General features: G+C 42.5%; 1 protein-coding gene across 1 annotated transcript in view; it reads left to right on the forward strand.

Moving 5' to 3' along the window:
- The window catches only part of LOC109914983 (histone-lysine N-methyltransferase NSD2-like), an 89,547-nt gene that overhangs the window by 65,514 nt on the left and 2,494 nt on the right, over positions 1-21,539 (forward strand). The window contains exons 8-12 of the mRNA XM_048603418.1: positions 6,455-6,576; positions 11,865-11,967; positions 15,797-15,921; positions 18,238-18,375; positions 19,956-20,079. Of these exons, the coding sequence (XP_048459375.1) occupies positions 6,455-6,576; positions 11,865-11,967; positions 15,797-15,921; positions 18,238-18,375; positions 19,956-20,079 (612 nt within the window). The remainder of the gene's footprint in view (positions 1-6,454; positions 6,577-11,864; positions 11,968-15,796; positions 15,922-18,237; positions 18,376-19,955; positions 20,080-21,539) is intronic.

The raw sequence follows: 21,539 nt of genomic DNA on the forward strand, positions 1-21,539 counted from the left end.
GTGGGTTGTGGGCGTCGTTGGCTGGCCTGCATTTATTGCCCACCCCTAGTTACCCTTGGGGGTAAGGTTTTTTTCCCATTCGTGGGATGAGGGTGTCGTTAGCAAGGCAGCATTTATTGCTCATCCGTAATGCCCAGAGGGCAGTTCAAAGTCAACCACATTTCTAAGGTTTTGGACTAGATTTGTAGCTCGGGTTGTAGATGTTGTGGATGGTTGGCTCGCTGAGCTGGTTCTTTGTTGTTCTGCAGATGTTCCATTACCCTGCTGGGTAACATCATCAGTGCAGCCCCCAATGAAGCACTGTTATGTTTTCCTGCCTGGTATTCAAACTCTGGTGTCCGTTGAGCTGGATTACCTCACTTCTGGTTTTCCTTCGCAATGGAGTGTATGTGGGGTCGAGTTCTATGTGTTTGTTGATGGCTTTCTTCGTGGAGTACCAGGCTTTTAGGAACTCCCGTGCCTGTCTTTGCTTTGGTTGTCCCAGGATCTTGGTGTTGTCCCAATCAAATTGGTGGTTCTCCTTATCCATGTGAATAGAGATGAGTTAGTATTGATCATGTCTTTTTGTAGCCAATTGGTGTTCGTGTACCCTTGTTGTTGTTAATTTCCTTCTCGTTTGTCCGATGTAGTGTTTGTCACAGTCTCTGCAGGGAATCTTGTATATGACATTGGTCGTGTCCATAGTGGGTAACGGGTCTTTGATTTGGGTGAGCAGTTGTCGTAGGGTTGATGTGCGTTTGCGTGCTACTCTGTTGCCCAGTGATCGTAGGATTCTTGTGGTTAGTTTCGATGTGTTCCTGATGTAAGGTAGCGTGATGAGTGAGTAGGGGCGTGTAGAATACCTCTTCCATGTATTCAAGGACAAGGATATCCAAAAAACTGGGTCAGAAGATGCCTATTACACGAACACCGGGAAGATGCACATTATGGACAGGACCGATGTCATATACAAGATTCCCTGCAGAGACTGTGACAAATACTACATCGGACAAACAAGAAAGAAATTAACAACAATGGTACACGAACACCAATTGGTTACAAAAAGACATGACCAGTACTAACTAATCTCTATCCACATGGATAAGGAGAACCACCAATTCGAGTGGGACAACACCAAGATCCTGAGACAAGCAAAGCAGAGACAAGCACGGAGTTCCTCGAAGCCTGGTACTCCATGAAGAAAGTCATCAACAAACACACAGAATTTGACCCCACAGACACTCCATTGCTAAGGAAAACCGAAAGTGAGGTAATCCAGCTCAACGGACTCCAGAGTTTAAATACCAGGTGGGAAAACATAACGGCGCTTCATCAGAGGCTGCACTGATGATGTTACCCAGCAGGGTAATGAAACGTCTGCAGAACAACAAAGAACCAGCTCGGCGAGCCAACCAACCACATCAACCACATTGCTGTGGGTCTGGAGTCACGTGAAGGCCAGACCGGATAAGGATGGCAGTTTCCTTCCCTAAAGGGCATTCGTGAGCCTGATGGGTTTTTCCACCAATGAACACTGGATTCATGGTCATCATTGGATTCTTAATTCCAGATTATCTGGGTATCTGGATTAACAGTCCAGCAATAATAGCTCTAAGACATCACCTCCCCATGGTGGTGAGCTGCTGCAGTCCACCAGTTGTGGGTTCACCCACAATGCCATTAGGGAGGGAATTTCAGGATTTTGACCCGGCAACAGTGATGGAATGGCGATTATATTTCGAAGTCAGGATGGTGAGTGGCTTGGAGGGGAACTTCGAGCTGGTGGGTGTTCCCGTGTATCTGCTGCCCTTGTCCTTCTAAATGGAAGTGGTCGTGGGTTTGGAAGATCTGAGGATCTTTGGTGAATTTCTGTAGTGCCTCTTTTGGAAAGTACACTCCTGCTACTAAGAATCGGCGGTGGAGAGAGTGGATGCTTCTGGTAGTGCCAATCAAGTGGGCTGCTTTGTCCTGGATGGTGTTAAGCTTCTTGACTGTCATTGGAGTTGGACTCATCCAGGCAAGTGGGGAGTATTTCATCACACTGCTGACTTGTGCCATGTAGATGCTGGACAGGCTTTAGGTATCAGAAGGTGAGTTAGTCGCCACAGTATTCCTAGCTTCTGACCTGCTTTTGTAGCCACTGTTTATGTGGTGAGTCCAGTTGAGTTTCTGGTCTATAATAACCCTAAGGATGTTGATAGTAGGGGATTCAGTGATGGTAACACCATTGAATGTTGAGGGGCGGTAGTTAGGGTGTCTCTTATTGGTGATGGTCATAGCCTGATGTGGCGCATTTGTTACTTGCCACTTGTCAGCCCAAGCTTCGATACTGTCCAGATCTTGTTGCATTTGAACATGGACTGCTTCAGTATCTGAGGAGTTGCGAATGGCATTGAACATTGTGCAATCATTGGTGAACATTCCCACTCTGACCTTATGATGGAGGGAAGGCCATTGATGAAGCAGCTGAAGATGGTTGGGTCTAGGATAGTACCCTGAGGAACTCCTGCAGAGATGTCCGGGAGCTGAGATTACTGACCTCCAACAACTGCCACCGTCTTCCTCAGTGTCATCTATGACTCCAACCAGCAGAGAGTTTGCCCGTGATCCCCATTGATTCCAATGTGGCTCCTTAATGTGGCACTCAATCAAATGCCTTAATGTCAAGGGCTGTTACTCTCATCTCACCTCTGGAATTCAGCTCTTTTGTTCACGATTGAGCCAAAGCTGTAATGAGGTCAGGAGCTGAGTTCCCCGGTGGAACCCAAAGTGGGCATTATTGAACAGGTTATTGCTGAGCACTGTTAATGACATGTTCCGTCACTTTACTGAAGTCCAAGAGTAGACTGATGGGGTGGTAATTGGCTGAGTTGGATTTGTCTTGCTTTTTATATACAGGTCGTACCTGGGCACTTTTCCACATTGTCAGGTAGATGCCAGTGTCGTAACTGTACTGGAACAGCTTGGCTAAGGGAGCGGCAAGTCCTGGAGCACAAGTTTTCAATACTATTGCCTGAATGTCACGGCCTGTAGCCTTTGTGGTATCCAGTGTCTCCAACTCTTGATATCACGTGGAGTGAATCAATTTGGCTGAAGGCTGGCATCTATAATGCTGGGGACTGCTGGAGGAGGCCAGTATGGATAATCCACTCGGCAATTCTGGCCGAAGATTGCTGTAAATACTTCAGCTTTATCTTTTGTGCTGATGTGCTGAGCTCCTGCATCAAGGAGGATGGGGATATTTGTGGAGCCGCCTTCTCCAATGAGTTGTTTAATTGCCCACCACCAGTCACAACTGGATGTGATGGGACTGCAGAGCTTAGATCCGATCGGTTGATTGTGGGATCGTTTAGCTCTATCTATCACTTCCTGCTTATACTATTTGGTGTGCAAGTAGTCCTGTTCAATGGCTTCACCAGCTTGATATCTCATTTTCAGGTATGCCTGGTGCGACTGACATGCCTTCTTGTACACTCCATTGAACCAGGGTTGATCCCCTGGCTTGATAGTAATAGATGCATTATTCAAAATTTATTCATGGGATGAGGGTGTCACTGGCTAGGTAGCATTTATTGCCCATCCCTAACTGCCCAGAGGGCAGTTTAGAGTCAACCACATTGCTGTGAGTCTAGAGTCAGGTGTAGGCCAGACCAGGTAAGGATGGCAGTTTCCTTCCCTGAAGAACATGAGTGAACCTGGTAGATTTTTCCAACAATCAACGATGGATTCGCGGTCATCATTAGCTTCTTAATTCCATGTTTTTTAAATTGAATTCAAATTCCATTGTCTGCCATGGAAGGATTTGAAATTGGGACCCAGAACATTGTCTGGGTCTCTGAATTAATACTCCAGTGGTAATACCACTGGGGGCCTCCTCCACCTCCCACCGCCATCATCATGTGCGGGCTTTGCCGGGCCATGAGGCGGAGGCTGCAATTGTGCTGGAGCACACTTTTGCTGCTGTCAATGTCCAACATCACTTCATGGATTCTCAGTCTTGACTGAATTGTTAGATCTGTTTGAAGTTTCTCCCATTAAGCACTGTGATAGTGCCACACAACACAACAGAAGTTATTCTGAATAAGAAGGATATGACCGGTGGAGTCCTGCGCTGGTCAGGCCTCTCTTTGTTTCACAATTCACTTATCTTGGCAGCTAACACCAAGATAAGTGAGATAGTATATTGCAAAGAAGACATATGGATGTAGCCGACAAATATAGATAGGTTGAGTGAATGAGCAATAATCTGGCAGACGGAATATAACATGGGAAAATGTAATGTTCATTTGGCAGGAAAAATGAAAAATCATGTGGAACAAATGCAGAATTTTGAGGTGCAGGGGAATTTTGGTGTTCTGGTGTGTGAGTCACCAAGTTGGCGTGTAGGTATGGCATGTAATCTAGGAGACTGATGGGAATTGAACATAAAAGGAAGGATCTGAGGCAGGGTCACCGGACCCGAAACGTTAACTCTGTTTTCTCCTCCACAGATGCTGCCAGACCTGCTGAGCTTTTCCAGCAACTTCTGTTTTTGTTCCTGATTTACAGCATCAGCAGTTCTTTTGGTTTTTATTTACTAGATTGATACCTGGAATGAATGGCTTGTCTTATAACAGTAAGTTGGACAATCTAGGCTTGTTTCTGCTGGAGTTTAAATGAGTGAGGGATGATTTGATTGAAATGTATGAGATCCTGAATTCTCTTTAGAGGTAGACGTGCAAGGAACTTTGCCCCACTATTGTTTAAGTGCCAAAGTCCTGGTGAAAATCTTTTCTTTTAAAGAGACAATCAGATGAACTGCACTTAAATTGTTTGCATGAAAATTGGGGCTGCAGTGTCTGGTGACACTGTGGCTTTAAGACATGTATTTTGCTCTGTTTTCTTTATGTAGAGAGGTTGAGACAGAGGCACTGAGCGGTCTGTTCAAATTTAATAAAGTAAACTGCTTGAGAGGTTTTCTTCTTTTGTTAAGAAGTTGGAACAATAGCAACAGCATGAAGAGCTGGGGTAAATCTCCCACAGATTTTGTTTTAGTTTTCAGTAGGTATTGGGTTTGGGAAATTGCTATACATTTTGCCATGCTACAGCAAAACCCTTAAGTTGTCTCAGAATTTTCTTGATGTTCTTTTCTCCTGGACTGGAGAAATGTTGCATTTAAGACCATCTATTTTACTCAATCTGCCTCTGCCAAGAGTGTGTTTATGGGATGCTACAGTCTTGGAACAGCTGCTGTTTTAGTCATTAAACAAACTATTATTCTGTTAAGTTTTCCAACATAGTTAAGTTATTCCAATTTCTTTGTCGAAGATTCTTCCCTCAAGGGAGGTGATGGCGTAGTGGTATTATCTGTTAATACTGTTAATCCAGAGACCCAGATAATGTTCTGGGGACCCAGGTTTGAATCCCGCTATGGCAGATGGTGGAATTTGAATTCAATAAGTATCTGGAAGCAAGAGTCCAATGATGACACTGAATCCACTGTTGATTGTCAGAAAAACCCACCAGGTTCACTAATATTCTTTAGGGAAGGAAACTGCCATCCTTACCTGGTCTGGCCAACATGTGACTCCAGACCCACAGCAATGTGGTTGACTCTGAACTGCCCTCTGGGCAATTTGGGATGGGCAATAAATGCTGCCTCGCCAGCGATGCTCTCGTCCCGTGAATGAATAAAGAAAAAAAATTCTTTGTATTTTAACTGTAGTGTAAGAGTGTAAAGTGTGTTTTGCTTCAGGCCAGATAGTTTGACCAATGGAATTGCATTTGGAATGCAACACCTTACACTTGCCTTTAAAAACAATAAAAATAAAATAGTTGGGGTCTAGGCTATCTTCTTAATGTATTTTGGGGAGGCTTGGTCTAGTCCATAACCAATAATATTGGGTCTCTGAAGCCAGATTTGCTATTCATGGAAGTTGAAGTGCAGGTCTGTTCTGATTGGAAGTTATTACATTCAAAGGTGATTGATACATGACAAGTTAGGATTGCACCCAAAATCAAATACTTCACCACCCTATTTAGATAACTTGCTCATTAAATCTATTTCAAGTGAGGAAATAGTTTATATCATCCTCAATATGCAGTCAATGAATTGCTTTATTTGTACAAGTAAAAACAGCAACTCATTTGTTTTAAAGTAAGGTGATACATACAGCAAGGTGAACATTTGAATTTCTAAGCCATTTCAATGCTTTGCACTGGCTAATGGCCTGTCAAAATGGGGAAATGATGATCAGGACATCAGGTGAACTTTGCTGGTGGATTAATATTATGCAGTTCTTTTAGGTTTGCCTGAACATGCGCACAGGGCATCCAGCTTAATACATTATCCAAAAAGATGGCAGCTCTGTCATTGGAATACTCCCACAAATTGCAAGTTGTACTGAAATGTGAATTGGGGATTGTTCCATTCACTTCCACTTAGGAAGAAATTGGTACGTAACTGGTTGTTAACTGTTCTTTGTTTTCTTTACAGTTAGTTCAGAATCAACTAGGCAAAGAAGACTATCAAGGAAAATAATCGATTACAGGGAGGACTCCCCAGACCGAATTGGCACCAGCAAGAGATTGAAACGAAATTACTACATAGATGAAAAGGTTCTCTCGTTTACACTTAACCTGCAAAAATTCTTGTGCAGAATATGCATTTTGCTCAGTCCATTTCAGAAAAGAGAAAGGTTACAAATAAATAAATGTGCAGCAGTGATGCAAATGTTGAATGCTGGTATTCTTTGTGCTTCTGCATTCTCAGATCAGACTTATCAATCTGCTGAGTTTAAGCAGATCGCAAAATGTCTGAAAAGTAATTAGTAAGGATCCCTCTGGTAGATGCAGCAAAAGAACCCAGCAGTTAATCCCTGTTCATCTGGTAAATTGGTATAATGTGTTTTTTCTCTTGCTGTGCATGGTAAATAAAATTAACTGTATAATCTTACATTTGATAGATTTTCAAACTGAGCACACAGACTCCAAAACTAAAAGCAGCAGGACTGGAGCATTAAAATGATAGTCAACTCAATCTGATTAAATCTGTGTTTGAGCAGATCTTTGAAAATGTCGTCCTGTGTTTGAGCTGTTTCATTCAAGGTCCCATAGCTTGAACATCCACTCATTTGTCATGAATTTGCTATTAGACCACTGGATACCAGTCATGGATATTGAATGAAATGCTAGTTTAGTAGAATAGAATTAATTCCTAACATTGAGGTAAGTTAGAAGGAATTTGATTGGCATTAATTGTCTTTTCCACAACTGATGGAATCATAGGGTAATACAGCGTGGAAACAGGCCCTTCAGCCCAAACTGGTCCATGCTGACCATGGTGCCCATTCAGCAAGTTCCAGTTGCCCGTATTCTGTCCATATCCCTCTAAACTCTTCCCATCCATGTACCTGTCCAAATGTTTTTTAAATGTTGCTATTGTACCTGCCTCAACTATATTCTCTGGCAGCCCATTCCATTTACGCACCATCCTCTGCGTGAGGAAGTTGCCCCTCAGGTCGTTTTTAAATCTATCCCCTCTCATCTTAAACCTATGCCCTCGAGTTTTCAAATCCCCATCCTTGAGAAAAAGACCATATGCATTCATCCTACCTATGCCCCTCATGATTTTATACACCTCAATAAGGTCACCCCTCATTCTCCTACATTGCAAGGAATAAATTCCTATCCGGGCCAACCTCTACCTATAACTGAGGCCGACTAGACCTGGCAACATCCTCGTAAATCTTGTTTGCACACTTTCCAGTTTAACTATGTCTTTCCTGTAACTATAGCCAAAACTGTACACAATACTCCAAGTACGGCCTCATCAACAACTTACACAACTGTAACATAACATTGCAACTCCTATACCAATGCCTTGACCAATGACGGCCAGCATGCTAAATGCCTTCTTCACCACCTGGCCACCACCACCACATCTGTGATCCTGGTTTCAACAAACTACGTACTTGTACTCCAAAGTCCCTCTGTTCCACAACACTCCTCAGGACCTTACCATTTACAGTATAAATGCTACCTTGGTTTGACTTTCCAAAGTGCAATACCTCACACTTATCTGTTGAATTGCATTTGCCAATCCTCAGCCCATGTGTCCATCTGATCAAGATCCCTATGTGACTTTTGGTAACCTTCCTGGTTATCAACGATACCTCCTAATTTTATATCATCCACAAACTTGCGAATCATGCCATGTCCATTCACATCCAGATAATTTATGTATATAACAAATAACCAAGATCCCAGCACCAACCCCTGTGGCACACTATTAGTCACAGGCCTCCAGTCCAAGAAACAACCTTCTACCATCAAGACGATTTTGAATCCAGTCAGCTAGTTCTCCCTTGATCCCATACAACCTAACCTTCACGACTAGCCTGCCGCGCGGGACCTTGTCAAAGGCCTTACTAAAATTCACATAGACAGCATCCACTGCCCTTCCCTCATCTATCCCTTTTGGTTACCTCTTTGGAAGACTCTAAAAGATTTGTCAGACGTGACTTTCCGCGCATAAATTCATGCTGACATTTGAGATTTGATCGGAGAATGCTCGTGGTGTCGGAAACTCGGATAATTTTGAACTTAATTTGTCCCATGGAAACCTGTTGCAAGCTCATTGGACACCTATTTTACCTAGTACTTGATTTTACTTGCTGTTGTACGATTAAAATTCCATCCTGTGCATGAACTTTTGCTTTAGTGTTCCATTCTTCTCATCCTTCATTTTCATTAGGCCGACACTTCAGCTAGAAAATATTGTTTGCCAGCAACTGAGGCAACTTCAGCAGTTTTTTGTTTTGTCTTAATCTATCACCAAAATACTATTGTTCCTTCCAAGAAACGTGTTTTTGATTTGTGTAGAACACTAGTTTTTCTCTGAATAACTCATGCCTTCCATAAAATCCAGACCGGCAAAGCCTGAACATTGTGCTCAGGTCTGAGTTTTCCTACAAGACTTGTACTTGAGAACAAATTAGAACTCGACCTGATACCCCTGAGTTGAAATGTGTTTTTTCTTTCCCCTTTCCTCAAATGTTTCGAGCAGGTGTTCGCTGAAATTTCTTGTAACTTGCAACGTGACACCAAAAAGTTCTTCCTTTCTTCGATTTTGTCTTGATTTCCAATGTGTAATTGATGATTGACCGCCCCCCCCCCCACCCCACCCAAAAAAAAAACTGGACCTCTTTCACTCTTCCCTGTAGTGTTTGGATTTTTAAAACCAAAGTTCACTGTGCATAATGGCTACTGCCTGATCCCCCTCGGTTTCTCTATTCTTGGGATTTGTCCACCTATGTGACTCAATTTTTCAAAAGTTATCCCTACAACATAAAACCAGGCTTGTATTTATTGCTGACCTTGAGTTCAGAAAACATCAAGGTAGGTTGTGAAAATGGGAATAAATTGAATGTAGTATGAGTGAGGGGAAGCTGTGCTTATTTTTTTCAATTTTCTGTATCTTCTGTTGCATCAGCACCTATAACTGATGCTTATGGCAGGTTTTCTTTTGTTAAGTTTGATTCCTAAAATACAGAATGAACCCTGAAAATTGAAAAGTGCACTTCCAATTTAAATTATGGGACAGTGTTAACTTTTCTTCCCTCATCCCAGTTCACAGCACATAATGTAGCTTCTCACATGTATGCCAGTGCCAGCACTGTCTGTATTGTCTATAGGTGTGAGGCTGGAAAAGCACAGCAGGTCAGACAGCATCAAGGAGCAGGAAAGTCCATGTTTCGGACCAAAACCCTTTGTTAGGACTGGGGAGGAGTAGGAGAGCCCAGAAATAAATAGAGGGAGGAGGGTGGGGCTAGGGGAAGGGTAGGAGAGAAGGTGATAGGTGGATGCAGGTAGGGGGTTATTGTGATCAGTCCGTGGGAAGGGTGGAGCAGATAAGTCGATAGAAAGATGGACAGGTAAGGTCAGGTCAGGTGGGGGAGGGCTGGACATTGGATGAGACTGGGGGTGGAGGGATTTTGAAGCTGGTGAAGTCAATGGTGTTGTTCAAGTTTACATTTGGCCTCATTCTGACAGGGGAGGAGACCATGGATGGCCATGTCGTCAGGTGAGTGGGAGGGGGGATTAAAATGGTTGGCAGCCAGAAGGACAGGTTGTTTTGTGCAGAGTGCAGATGTTCCACGAACTGGTCCCCGAGTCTGCGTTTGGTCTCCCCGATATAGACGAGACCACATCAGGAGCAATGGATACAGTAAATAAGGTTGCATGAAGTGCAAGTGAATCTCTGCTGGATCGAGAAGGATTGTTTCGGGCCTTGGACAGTGGTTGAGAGGGGAGGTTTGGGGGCAGGTGTTGCACCTCTTGCAGTTGCAGTGACAGATAGCAGGTATGGTGGAGGATTTGGAGAGTGTAGAGCTGACGAGGAGTCACGGAATGAATGGTCCCTGTGGAAAGCGGGCAAGGGAAATATCTTTATGGTGGCGTCTGTTTGTAGGTGGCGGAAATGTTGAAGGATGATGTTTTAGGGGCAAGACAGTGGCTCAGTGGTTAGCACTGTACACCTCACAGCACCAGGGATCCAGGTTCGATTCCCACCTCGGGCGACTGTGTGGAGTTTGCACATTCTCCCTGTGTGGGATTTTTGCCGAGTGCTCTGGTTTCCTTGCACAATCCAAAGATGTGCAGGCTAGGTGGATTGGCCATGCTAAATTGCCCATTGTGTTCAGGGATGTGTAAATTAGGTGGGTCACAGGGAAACTGGGTAGGTTGAAGGGTCTGGATGGGATGCTGTTCAGTGGTTTGGTGTGGACTTGTGGGCTGAAGGGCCTGTTTCCACACTCTAGGATTCTGTGATCCGGAGGTTGGTGGAGTGGTACATGAGGACGAAGGGGATTCTATCCTTCTTGATGTTGGTGGGAGGGATTTGAGGGCACAAGTGCGGGAAATAGAGGAGATGCAGTTGAGGGCATCCTTAATTACAGAGGAGGGGGAATTACGGTCCGTAAAGTAGATACTATCTGGGATGTCCTGGATTGCGACACCTCATCCTGGGAGCAGGTGCGATGGAAGGGGAGGAATTGGACGTATGGGATAGCATTTTTGCAGGAGGGTGGGTGAGAGGAGGTGTATTTGAGGTAGTCGTGGGAGTCAGTGGGTTTGAAATTGTCAGCCAGCACAAGCATACTGAACAAAAAATTGATTTGCCAAAAATATCTGCGCTATCTTTTTGCATGTCGAGTGAAGAGGTGAATGAGATTGAATGGTCATTCACGTATTTTGATTTGGTTGCCAGTGCTCAATAATTTTGCTGTTTATGATTTTCATAAAATTCAAATGAAGTGATATGGTTGGGGAACTTTTGCTAAATTATTTTATTTGAGAGCCAGTTCCTCCCCCCTCAAGTTTGCATCTATATCTGAATGCTCGAAACATTATTAACATGGACCACCTATAATTATGCAGTAGAATTTGTATATTCCGTGTGACAGTTTAACTTGCTTCCTTTGAGGATTGTACTAAGTCTTGTGCACCTCATAGAATCCCTACAAAGTGGAAACAGGCCCTTCAGCCCAACAAGTCCACACTGACCCTCGGAGCTTCCCACCCAGACCCATCCCCCTATGACCCACCTAATCTACACATCTCTGAACACTACGGGCAATTTTAGCATGGCCAATCCACCTAACCTGCTCATCTTTGGACTGTGGGAGGAAACCAGAGCACCTGGAGGAAACCCACGCAGACGTAGGGAGAATATACAAACTCCACACAGACAGTTACCCGAGGCAGGACTCAAACCCGGGTCCCAGACACTGTGAGGCAGCAGTGCTAACCACTGAGCTACCATACCGCCCTAAGAAGTAAGTGTATTCAAATGTTCTTCTTTGATGCAGGAGTATTTAACACTGTTTATTATCTTTTATGGACAGTATGAGTTAAACGATGCTGATCAGGCAGAGGCATGTGGAGGTGATGGTGTTGAAGCTGAAGAAACATCTTATGTTACTAATGCATCCCGAAACAGCCAGTCAGGTAAAGATTTAACTTCTAGTTTAATTCTGTTAGTCAGGATTCGTTTGATGACCCTATTTTAATATGAATTTTAATTCATACCCTGAAATGGTGAAGTTGTGCTTGCAAAACTGTGGCTCAAAAGGGAATGGGGGAGAATGGGAGAGCGATAGTGGTAGGAGGTTCTGTGATCGTGACTGAGACTCCCAGATGGTAGTTGCCTCCTGGGTCCCAGGGTCAGGGATGTCTCTGAGTCTACAGGATTCTTAAGGGGGAGGGTAAGCAGTCAGTGGTACACATCGCTACCAATGACATAGCTAGGAAAAGAGTTGAGAACCTGAAAAGTGAATATAGGGTGTTAGGTTGGAAGCTAAAAGGCAGGACAAGCAGAGTAGTAATCTCCGGATTATTACCAGTGCCACAGGCTAGTGAGGCTAGGAATAGAACGCGAGTGCTGCTAAACACGTGGCTACAGAGCTGGTATAGGAGGGAGGGCTTCAGATATGTGGATCATTGGGATACTTTGAGGAAGGTGGGACCTGTACAAGAGGAATGGTTGCGCCTGAACTGGAGGGGCACCGATATCCTGGGCAGGAGTTTTGCTAGAGCTCTTCGGGAGTGTTTAAGCTAGTTTGGCAGGGGGATGGGAACCCGAGCTACGGATCAGAGGATAGGGTAGTTGGTGCACAGGCAGATACAGCATGCAGAGTCTCTGAGGAAAGATAGACAGTTGATAGGGCAAAGTTGTAGTCAGTGTGACAGATTGAAGTATGTCTATGTTAATGCAAGAAGTGTCAGGAATAAGGGTGATGAACTTAGAGCATGGATCAGTACTTTGAGCTATGATGTTGTGGCCATTACGGAGACTTGGATAACATGGGCAAGAATGGCAGTTGGATGTTCCAGGGTTTAGATGTTTCAAAAGAAATAGGGAGAGAGGTAAAAAAGGTGGGGGGCTGGGTAAAAAAGGTGCTAAACAGGGATGGTATCACAGCTGCTGAAAGGGAGGTCGTTAAGGAGGGTTTATCTACTGAGTCAGTATGTGTGGAAATCAAATGGGAAAGGAGCAGTCACTTCATTGGGAGTTTTTTGTAGACCCTGCAATAGCAACAGAGAGATTGAGGAACAGATTGGGAGGCAGATCAACTTCCCTGATTTCGACTGGAACCTCCTTAGTGCAAATAGTTTGGATGGAGTAGATTTTGCCAGGTGTGTCCAGAAGGATTCCTGACTCAGTATGTAGATAGGCTGACTCGAGGGGAGGGCATATTGGATTTAGTGCTTGGCAATGAACCAGGCCAGGTGTCAGATCTCTGTGGGAGAGCATTTCAGTGATAGAAATCACAACTTCCTGACTTTTACTATAGCCATGGAGAGGGATAGGAGCAGATGGTATGGGAAAATATTTAATTAGGGGAGGGGGAATTACAATGCTATTAGGCAAGAACTGCGGAGCATAAATTGGGAACAGATGTTCTCCGGGAAATGCATGACAGAAATGTGGAGGTTGTTTAGGGAGCACTTGCTATGAGTACTGGATCGGTCTGTCCCACTGAGGCAAGGAAGGGGTGGTAAGGTGAAGGAACCTTGGATGACAAGACATGTGGAACATCTCGTCAAGAGGAAGAAGGAAGCCTACTTAAGGTTGAGGAAGCAAGGATTGGACAAGGCTCTAGAGGGTTACAAGGTAGCCAGGAAGGAACTGAAGAATTGACTGAGGAGAGCTAGAACGGGGTCTGGCGGGTAGGATCAAGGAAAACCCCAAGGCGTTCTATAGTTATGTGAGGAACATGAGGATTGCCAGGGGCCGATCAGGGATAGTGGATGGAACTTGTGCATGGAGTCGGAGGAAGTAGGGGAGGTCCTTAATGAATAGTTTGCTTTGGTATTCACCAGTGAGAGAGACCTTGTAGTTTGTGAGGACAGCGTTAAACAGGCTGATATGCTCGAACAGGTTGATGTTAGGAAGGAGGAGGTGCGAGAAATTCTGAAAAACATGAGGATAGATAAGTCCCCTGGGCCAGATAGGCTATACCCAAGGTTATGACGGGAAGCGAGAGAAGAGATTGCTGCCCCTTTGGCGATGATCTTTGCGTCCTCACTGTCCATTGGAGTACTTCCAGATGATTGGAGGGTGGAAAATATCATTCCTTTATTCAAGAAAGGGAATAGGGATAATCTTAGAATTACAGACCAGTCAGTCTTTCTTTTGTGATAACAAGGTGTAGAGCTGGATAAGTACAGCAGGCCAAGCAGCATCAGAGGAGCAGGAAAGCTGACATTTCGGATCTAGACCCTTCTTCAGAAATGGGGGAGGGGAAGGGGTTTCTGAAATAAATAGGGAGAGAGGGGGAGGCGGATAAAAGATGGATAAAGGAGAAGATAGGTGGAGAGGAGACAGACAGGTACAAGAGGGTTGCAGAGGGAGAGAGATCCACTGAGGCTTTTCCGGAGGGAGGAGGGTAACTTCTTCAAGGTAGGCATCCTTAGAAGAGGCTTCGCAGTGGGGTTATTTGTGGTGGGCAGGTTATTGGTGAGGATTCCGAGAGTATTTATGATTATTTGGAAAAGCACAGTTTGATTAGAAATAGTCAGCATGGCTTTGTGAGGGGCAGGTCATGCCTCACCAGCCTTATTGAATTCTTTGAGGATGTGACAAAACACATTAATGAAGGTAGAGCAGTGGATGTGGTGTATGTGGATTTTAGCAAGGCATTTGATAAGGTTCCTCATGGTAGGCTCGTTCAGAAAGGAGGCATGGGACCCAGGGAAATTTAGCTGTCTGGATACAGAATTGGCTGTCCAATAGAAGACAGAGGGTGGTAGTAGATGGAAAATATTCAGCCTGGAGCTCGGTGACCGGTGGTGTTCCGCAGGGATCTGTTCTGAGACCTCTGCTCTTTTTGTGATCTTTATAAATGACTTGGATGAGGAAATGGAAGGATGGGTTAGTAAGTTAGCCGATGACACAAAGGCTGGTGGAGTTGTGGATTGTGTCAAGGGCTGTTGTGGGTTGTTGTAGGTTGCAACGGGACATTGACAGGATGCAGAGCTGGGCAAAGAAGTGGCAGATGGAATTCAACCCAGAAAAGTGTGATGTGATTCATCTTAGAAGGTCGAATTTGAATTAGGAATACAGAGTTAATGGCAGGATTCTTGGCAGTGTGGAGGAACAGAGGGATCTTGGGGTCCACGTCCATAGATCCCTCAAAGTTGCCACCCAAGTTGATAGGGTTGTAAAGAAGGCGTATGGTGTGTTGGCTGTCATTGGCAAGGGAATTGAGTTTAAGAGCCACGAGGTTATGCTGCAGCTGTATAAAACCCTGGTTAGACCACACTTGGAATATCATTTTCAGTTCTGGTCACCTCATATTATAGGAAGGATGTGGAAGCTTTAGAGAGGGTGCAGAGGAGATTTGCCAGGGTGCTGCCTGGACTGGAGGGCAAGCCTTATGAGGAAAGCTAGGGCTTTACTTATTGGAGCAAAAAAGGATGAGAGGTGACTTGATAGAGGTGTAGATAGAGTGGATAGCCAGAGACTTTTTCCCAGGGCAGAAATGACTATTACGAGGGAGTATAATTTTAAGGTGATTGGAGGAAGGTATAGGGGAGATGTCAAAGGTAGGTTCTTTACGTAGAGAATGGTGGGTGCGTGGAATGCGCTGCCGGCTGCGGTAGTGGAGTCAGATACATTAGGGACATTTAAGCAACTCTTGGATAGCATACGGATGATAGTCGGCACATCGTGGGCCGAAGGGCCTGTACTGTGCTGTACTGTTCTATGTTCTACGTAAAATATTTTCTACAAGAAACCATTGTATCAAATGTTTATTTTCATGCACTTTTTCAGATATAAGCAAACTTTCTGATGCATGTAAACCACTGAAAAAGCGAAACAGAGCATCAACAGCAGAAACTCTGATACCAGCTGTCAGCAAGAATCCATCTCCTTTAACTGTATTTACAGAAAATGAGGTAATTTTAAAAGGGAAACAGTGACTGAATTGATTTCAGTCATGCATCTCCATAACCAAAGAGAAAAGTGACTTTGAAGTATCGAAAAGCTTCGAAACTGTGGAGATGGGACTGTACAGTATTTACCAGCAGACAGACATTTTGAAGGCTGTACTCGATTACTGATAAGTATCAGTTTGCTTTGATATGGTACTAGCCTAATAGATTGCTGCTGTACAGTTCCACACAGCATATTACTAATGAGGCAGATCATTAAAGGCTTTAGCAGTTTTCCTGTCAACTGTCTCTTTCTCCTGAAACTCTTTTTGTCGTCATCTATTCTATTTCCTGTGTGTTTATTGCATTCACAATTTTGTTGGCATTTATAGGCCAAAACAGGATTAGCTGTTTGGCAGAAATTTCAGGCTTCTGGAAGGGAATTCAGACCTGCACTGGGGGATAAGTAAAAGGAAGATATTTGGAGAAAGTGTGACTAAAGTTCAGATTTTTCTGAAACTACAGCTTTTTTTAAACAAACTGCATGAACCACATTTTGAGTGAAAGGGAGCAGGAAATGCATCATTAGATGTCAAGATGCAAGATGATGTTGAGGAAAAATGAAATCTCAAGGAAAGGAACTCATAAAAATATAAATGGAATACAGCGCTTGATTCAGTTTGTAGGAGGGTGCAATGCTAAACCTTTTAATTTGTGCAAAACCTTAGTTTGCCCCATTTGAAATTTTGCATTGGTATTCTGGCTGTTGTCTTAACAGTGTGTAAACTTTGTGTCACATCAAGGAGATAGTACCAGGGGGAATCATTTTCAAAACTGAGACTTGCATCAGTAGAGCTGATAGATTAAGGGATGATTTGATCGAAATCTTTAGGATTATGAAGTGCTACTGGAGGTTGCAACAAGGGTATTAATTAAAAATGATCGCAAGAAAAATTAATGGATAGGTTAGGGAAAACAATTTCATGAAGATGGTTAACATCTGGAATTATCAATTTGACTTTTTTTGAAGGAGTAGATGGTTGTATGAAAAGTGAGAGGTATTACGGTCATGGGGAGTAACTAAAATAAATGAAGGGCGAATTTTTTTTTTGTTTTCTGTATCATTCAGCAAATATGGGCTTTGCTGACTAGACATACATTCATTGCCTTTGGTGATGGTGAACTGGTACAAGTATGATGCGCTAGTTTTTCTGTTGTAACAAATTATCAGACCTGTCTGCTTTTGGGTGTTTTTATCATGACTGCTTTTTGCATAACATCCCAATTTAGAAAAAAATTATTCCAAACTTACATTGCAGAAAATGGGAATTGGAGTAAATGATTCCACGCATTATCCAGATTTTATTTTATTTTGTTGACAGATATTCCCACTGAGTTGCCGACTTGAAACCATTTTAGTTCTTTTAAATTGCTTGTTTAATCTAATTCAAATTAACTTATTTGAAAGTACATTATGATGGCAAAGCTCTGCTTTAAAGTGTCTGTTTAGCTTTGATGGGTTTATTGCTTTAAGTATTAATCAGTGTATTGTTGTGATATATGTAAGTGCAAAATATTGTTTCTAGCTAAATCGCATTGATTTCTTTCGTCACTATTTCAGTCGTGAAGGGATGTTTGCAAGAAAATGGAATTTGATTTTGTAAGATTCAGAATTCATGTGGGACCCATAAGACCATTCCATTTTACAAGTGCACTTGAGCCTCTAACAATCTTGGCTGCTTTGTTTCATTAATACTTTAGTCATTTTAGTTTACATGGATATTTTATTTGCTATCTAATCAACAGAACCTGCTTTAGAAAGCTTACTGACTTGCCTTAAATTGAGTTCCATGCACAAATTATGATAAGGTGTTTCCCATACATTGTACCTGACTAGACATTCAAATGGTTGACCTGGTAGGAGACCATTGATAACTTTCCAAAAACCTGATGTTGTGAAAAAGCTACCCTTGTACACATTTCTGTTGAGGAAAGTATCTTCGATCACTTGCTTCAAGCTCAATCTTGTTGAGGACTGCATGTATTCTTTGTGCAGTATTTTATGTTGTCAGCACCTATTTTCTCTTGTGCTGCCTGTTAATCTGCTGAATTAAATAATTTTTAATCTTTCATGCTTGTGTACTGAAACTTTGGAAATGCATTGCAATTGCTATTGTATAAATTCCCCAATAGTAGCATGAGCTCAGCTGGTCATTTGATACTGCTCTTGTAGATTTGTAATAAATGGTAATTGTAGTAGATGAATCTCACTTTAGGTTGCTACATCATTATGGCTAATTACATTAAAATATAATTTTGTGTTTTACCCCTTGTGTTCAGACATCATTTGATGGACAGCTGGAGTCAGCAGATGAAAGTGCAGATGAAACTCCAACAGAGGCTTCATCTGTTTCATCCAAAAAATCCCAAGGAGAGCGAGGAGGCAATGGTACAGCTAAGAAAGAAGGAGTTTGTCAGGTGAGACGAACTTCAAGTATGCATACAGTACAAAGAAATAGAGCTGTTCAGTCACGTGATCAATTTATTTCATGAGCAAGAAAGAAAATATAAAATCATGAGTACTGCAGATGTGACTGCATTCCATCTGTCTTTCTGACTTGTGATAAAAACTATTGATCGCTGGATATTTTTCTTATGTGCTTGACTTACGAATAAAGAAACTGGCTCCCTATTTGTGTGCGTTTTAATTTTTTTTATATTTAGATAGTGATATGGGTACCTTCACTCACGTGATGATCTAATATCTGAAGAGTTTGAAGATACTTCACAGTGTGGTTCTTGCAGAATTAAAGTACACTTTCTGTATGTTCATCTACAGTTGGTGGCTTATCGGTTTATACATTTAATGTGGATTGAACACGGCACTACTTGTTTATGGCTTAAAAGCGCATTTTCTCCCACATTAAATTACAAATGAAGAATGTAAACCAAGTCATTTCAATCATGGAGCAGAAACAATCTAAAGTTCTGGATTTCTTTGTTAAGCAGCATCTCACACAAGTAATTGCCGTTATATTGGCTGGTTTATGCACATTGCACTGAATGATATCACAAGGAAACAATGTTGAGTGATTGTTGCATATTTACCAAATGTCATTTGCACTTTATGACAGAGATGTTCTGTTTGTTTGGGTTAACCTTGCCTGTGTCAAGGATTTTAATATGCCTCCTTTTTCTGGAGCCAATCTTTGACAAGAAACATCTATAGTGTATGAAGGATAATTAAATGTAATGTAAAGTGGCTTACTTCCCTTCAGCATACTGAAGTAATGTACCACTTCCTAAATTAATCTCCACATATCAGAATTTTAGTGTTTTGCATAATCATCTAGTCAAGTTTGAGCTCATTAGCTTTGGGTGTATGCATTTGTTAAGCTTGTGTGGACATGTATTTAACATTTGTGGGACATTATTTGTAAAAACAACAATGTGAATTAACATCAAACTATCAACACTTATTAATATCAATAAGTAAGTTTCTTAGCTGTTTGAACAATGAGAGGGCAATGGATTCCTTGTTGGTCTCCTTGCTTATCCTCTTCTGCCTTGTCTTCTCTTGTTGAAAAGAACTGAAGATTGCCACGTGGGGTTACTATATTTGGGCACGGGAAGGGGGCGGTGGTGTGGTTCTGGCTGAGTCTCTTAAAGGGACAGGCGTCCCTAGTGATTTTCCTGTTGGTATGCTGACCTCTCCCAAGGTATGTGGAGGACTTCAAATCTTCATTTGAAGAATGAGGAATACTGCACCTAAAGGTGAGCAATCTGTCTTTCTTCTTGGTCTATACAATTTTTTTAAAAAACTTAAGTGATTCTGCAGTTGAGATGCAGTATAGAGAAAGTGATCTTTTCATTTCTCAGTGACGTTCCTGTATTTTCTGTATCAACATTTGAATAATTTAGGAGCAGTATACAATACACATTTCAGTCAGAACTAAACTTTTGCATAATTTGAGGCTTTGTATTTCGAAATAAAGATTTTGGATCGTTTGTTAACATTTTTTCCACAGGCTGATGCATGACTTTTCTTCTGTTTGTAGATGTGCGAGAACTCCGGTGAACTGCTCCTTTGTGAAGGACAGTGTTGTGGGACATTCCACTTGGCTTGTCTTGGGCTGTCTAAGTTCCCTCAAGGCAAATTTATGTGCAGAGAATGCACATCAGGTAATGTATTTTCATTTATGCTGTTGAAGCCGGTCCCTTCTTAAAATGAATTGTGAGGTTGACAGCACGATTCTCTTTGGATTATAAACTTAAATCTATGCAGTTCAATTCAAATTACTTTTGAAATGTGCCTCAAATTCCAAACAATCACAAGTTGTAAAATATTCAACTAATTTTATTTAAAAATAAAATGAGTAAAATGGTTGACTAAGTCTTGACATCCATGGGAATGTTATTCAGTTTGATTGTGTTCTTTTACACTTGCTAAAATTAAACTGCTAACAGTTCTATAAAACTAATACTGCGGACGCTGGAAATTTGAAACAAATGCAGAGAATGCTGGAGAAATTCCGACTCTAGCCGCATCTATGGGGAGAGAAGTAGCATTAACATTGCAATTCCAAAATGACTGTTAAGGTCTGAAGTTCAGTTCTGAAAAAGAATCTTATTGATTTTTGAGACATTAATTCTATTCCTCTTTGCACAGATGCTGCCAAACCTGCTGAGTTTCTCCTGCATTTCATCTTTTTCATTACAATTAGTAGTTTATTCTGCATATGGTTCAAGTAGTAGTTTTCAGTTTTGTAAATGCACTTTGCTTGAATCCTCTACATGCATTGATTATTCAAAATGCTTCCATGCTGCATAATTGCCACCTCAGTTCTTCAATAATACACACTTCGCTGCCAAACTTACTTTGCCAAAATGATGTTTATTTCAACACAGACAACTGTTTGTTTGTTTTAAAAAGGATATAGTTCAATAATCACAGCAAACAAAATAGAGCAACAAGATGATGTAAGCTTTGGAGAGTTGAAGAGCTGGATTTTGCCATAAAGTGACTCCACAAACAGTTTAAGCATTATCTTCATCATAGATTATTTGTTTTTCTTAAACTTATCTGCAGTCTTTTCTTTTACCTTCACACCTATCACGTGAAGTATAAGAGCTTGAGTTTCTATTATAGTCATAAGGATATACAGCATGGAAACAGACCCTTGGGTCCAACTCATCCATGTCGATCAGATATCCTAAATTAATCTAATCCCATTTGCTGTTATTTGGCCCATATCCCTCTAAACCCTTCCTATTCATACACCTCGAGACAACAAGGTGGATGAACACAGCAGGCCAAGCAGCATCATAGGAGCAGAGAGGCTGACGTTTCGGGCCTAGACCCTTCATCAGAAAAGGGGGAGGGGAAGGGGGCTCTGAAATAAATAGGGAGAGAGGGGGAGGCGGATAGAAGATGGATAGAGGAGAGGATAGGTGGAGAGGAAACAAACAGGTCGAAGAGGCGGGGATGGGGCCAGTAAAGGTGAGTGTAGGTGGGGAGTTAGGGAGGGGATAGGTCAGTCCAGGGAGGACGGACAGGTCAAGGGGGCGGGATGAGGTTAGTCGGTAGGAGATGGAGGTGCGGCTTGAGGTGGGAGGAGGGGATAGGTGGGGGGAAGAACAGG

Source organism: Rhincodon typus, chromosome 1 (assembly GCF_021869965.1).
Source record: "Rhincodon typus isolate 14 chromosome 1, sRhiTyp1.1, whole genome shotgun sequence".
NCBI classification, from domain to species: Eukaryota; Metazoa; Chordata; class Chondrichthyes; order Orectolobiformes; family Rhincodontidae; genus Rhincodon; species Rhincodon typus.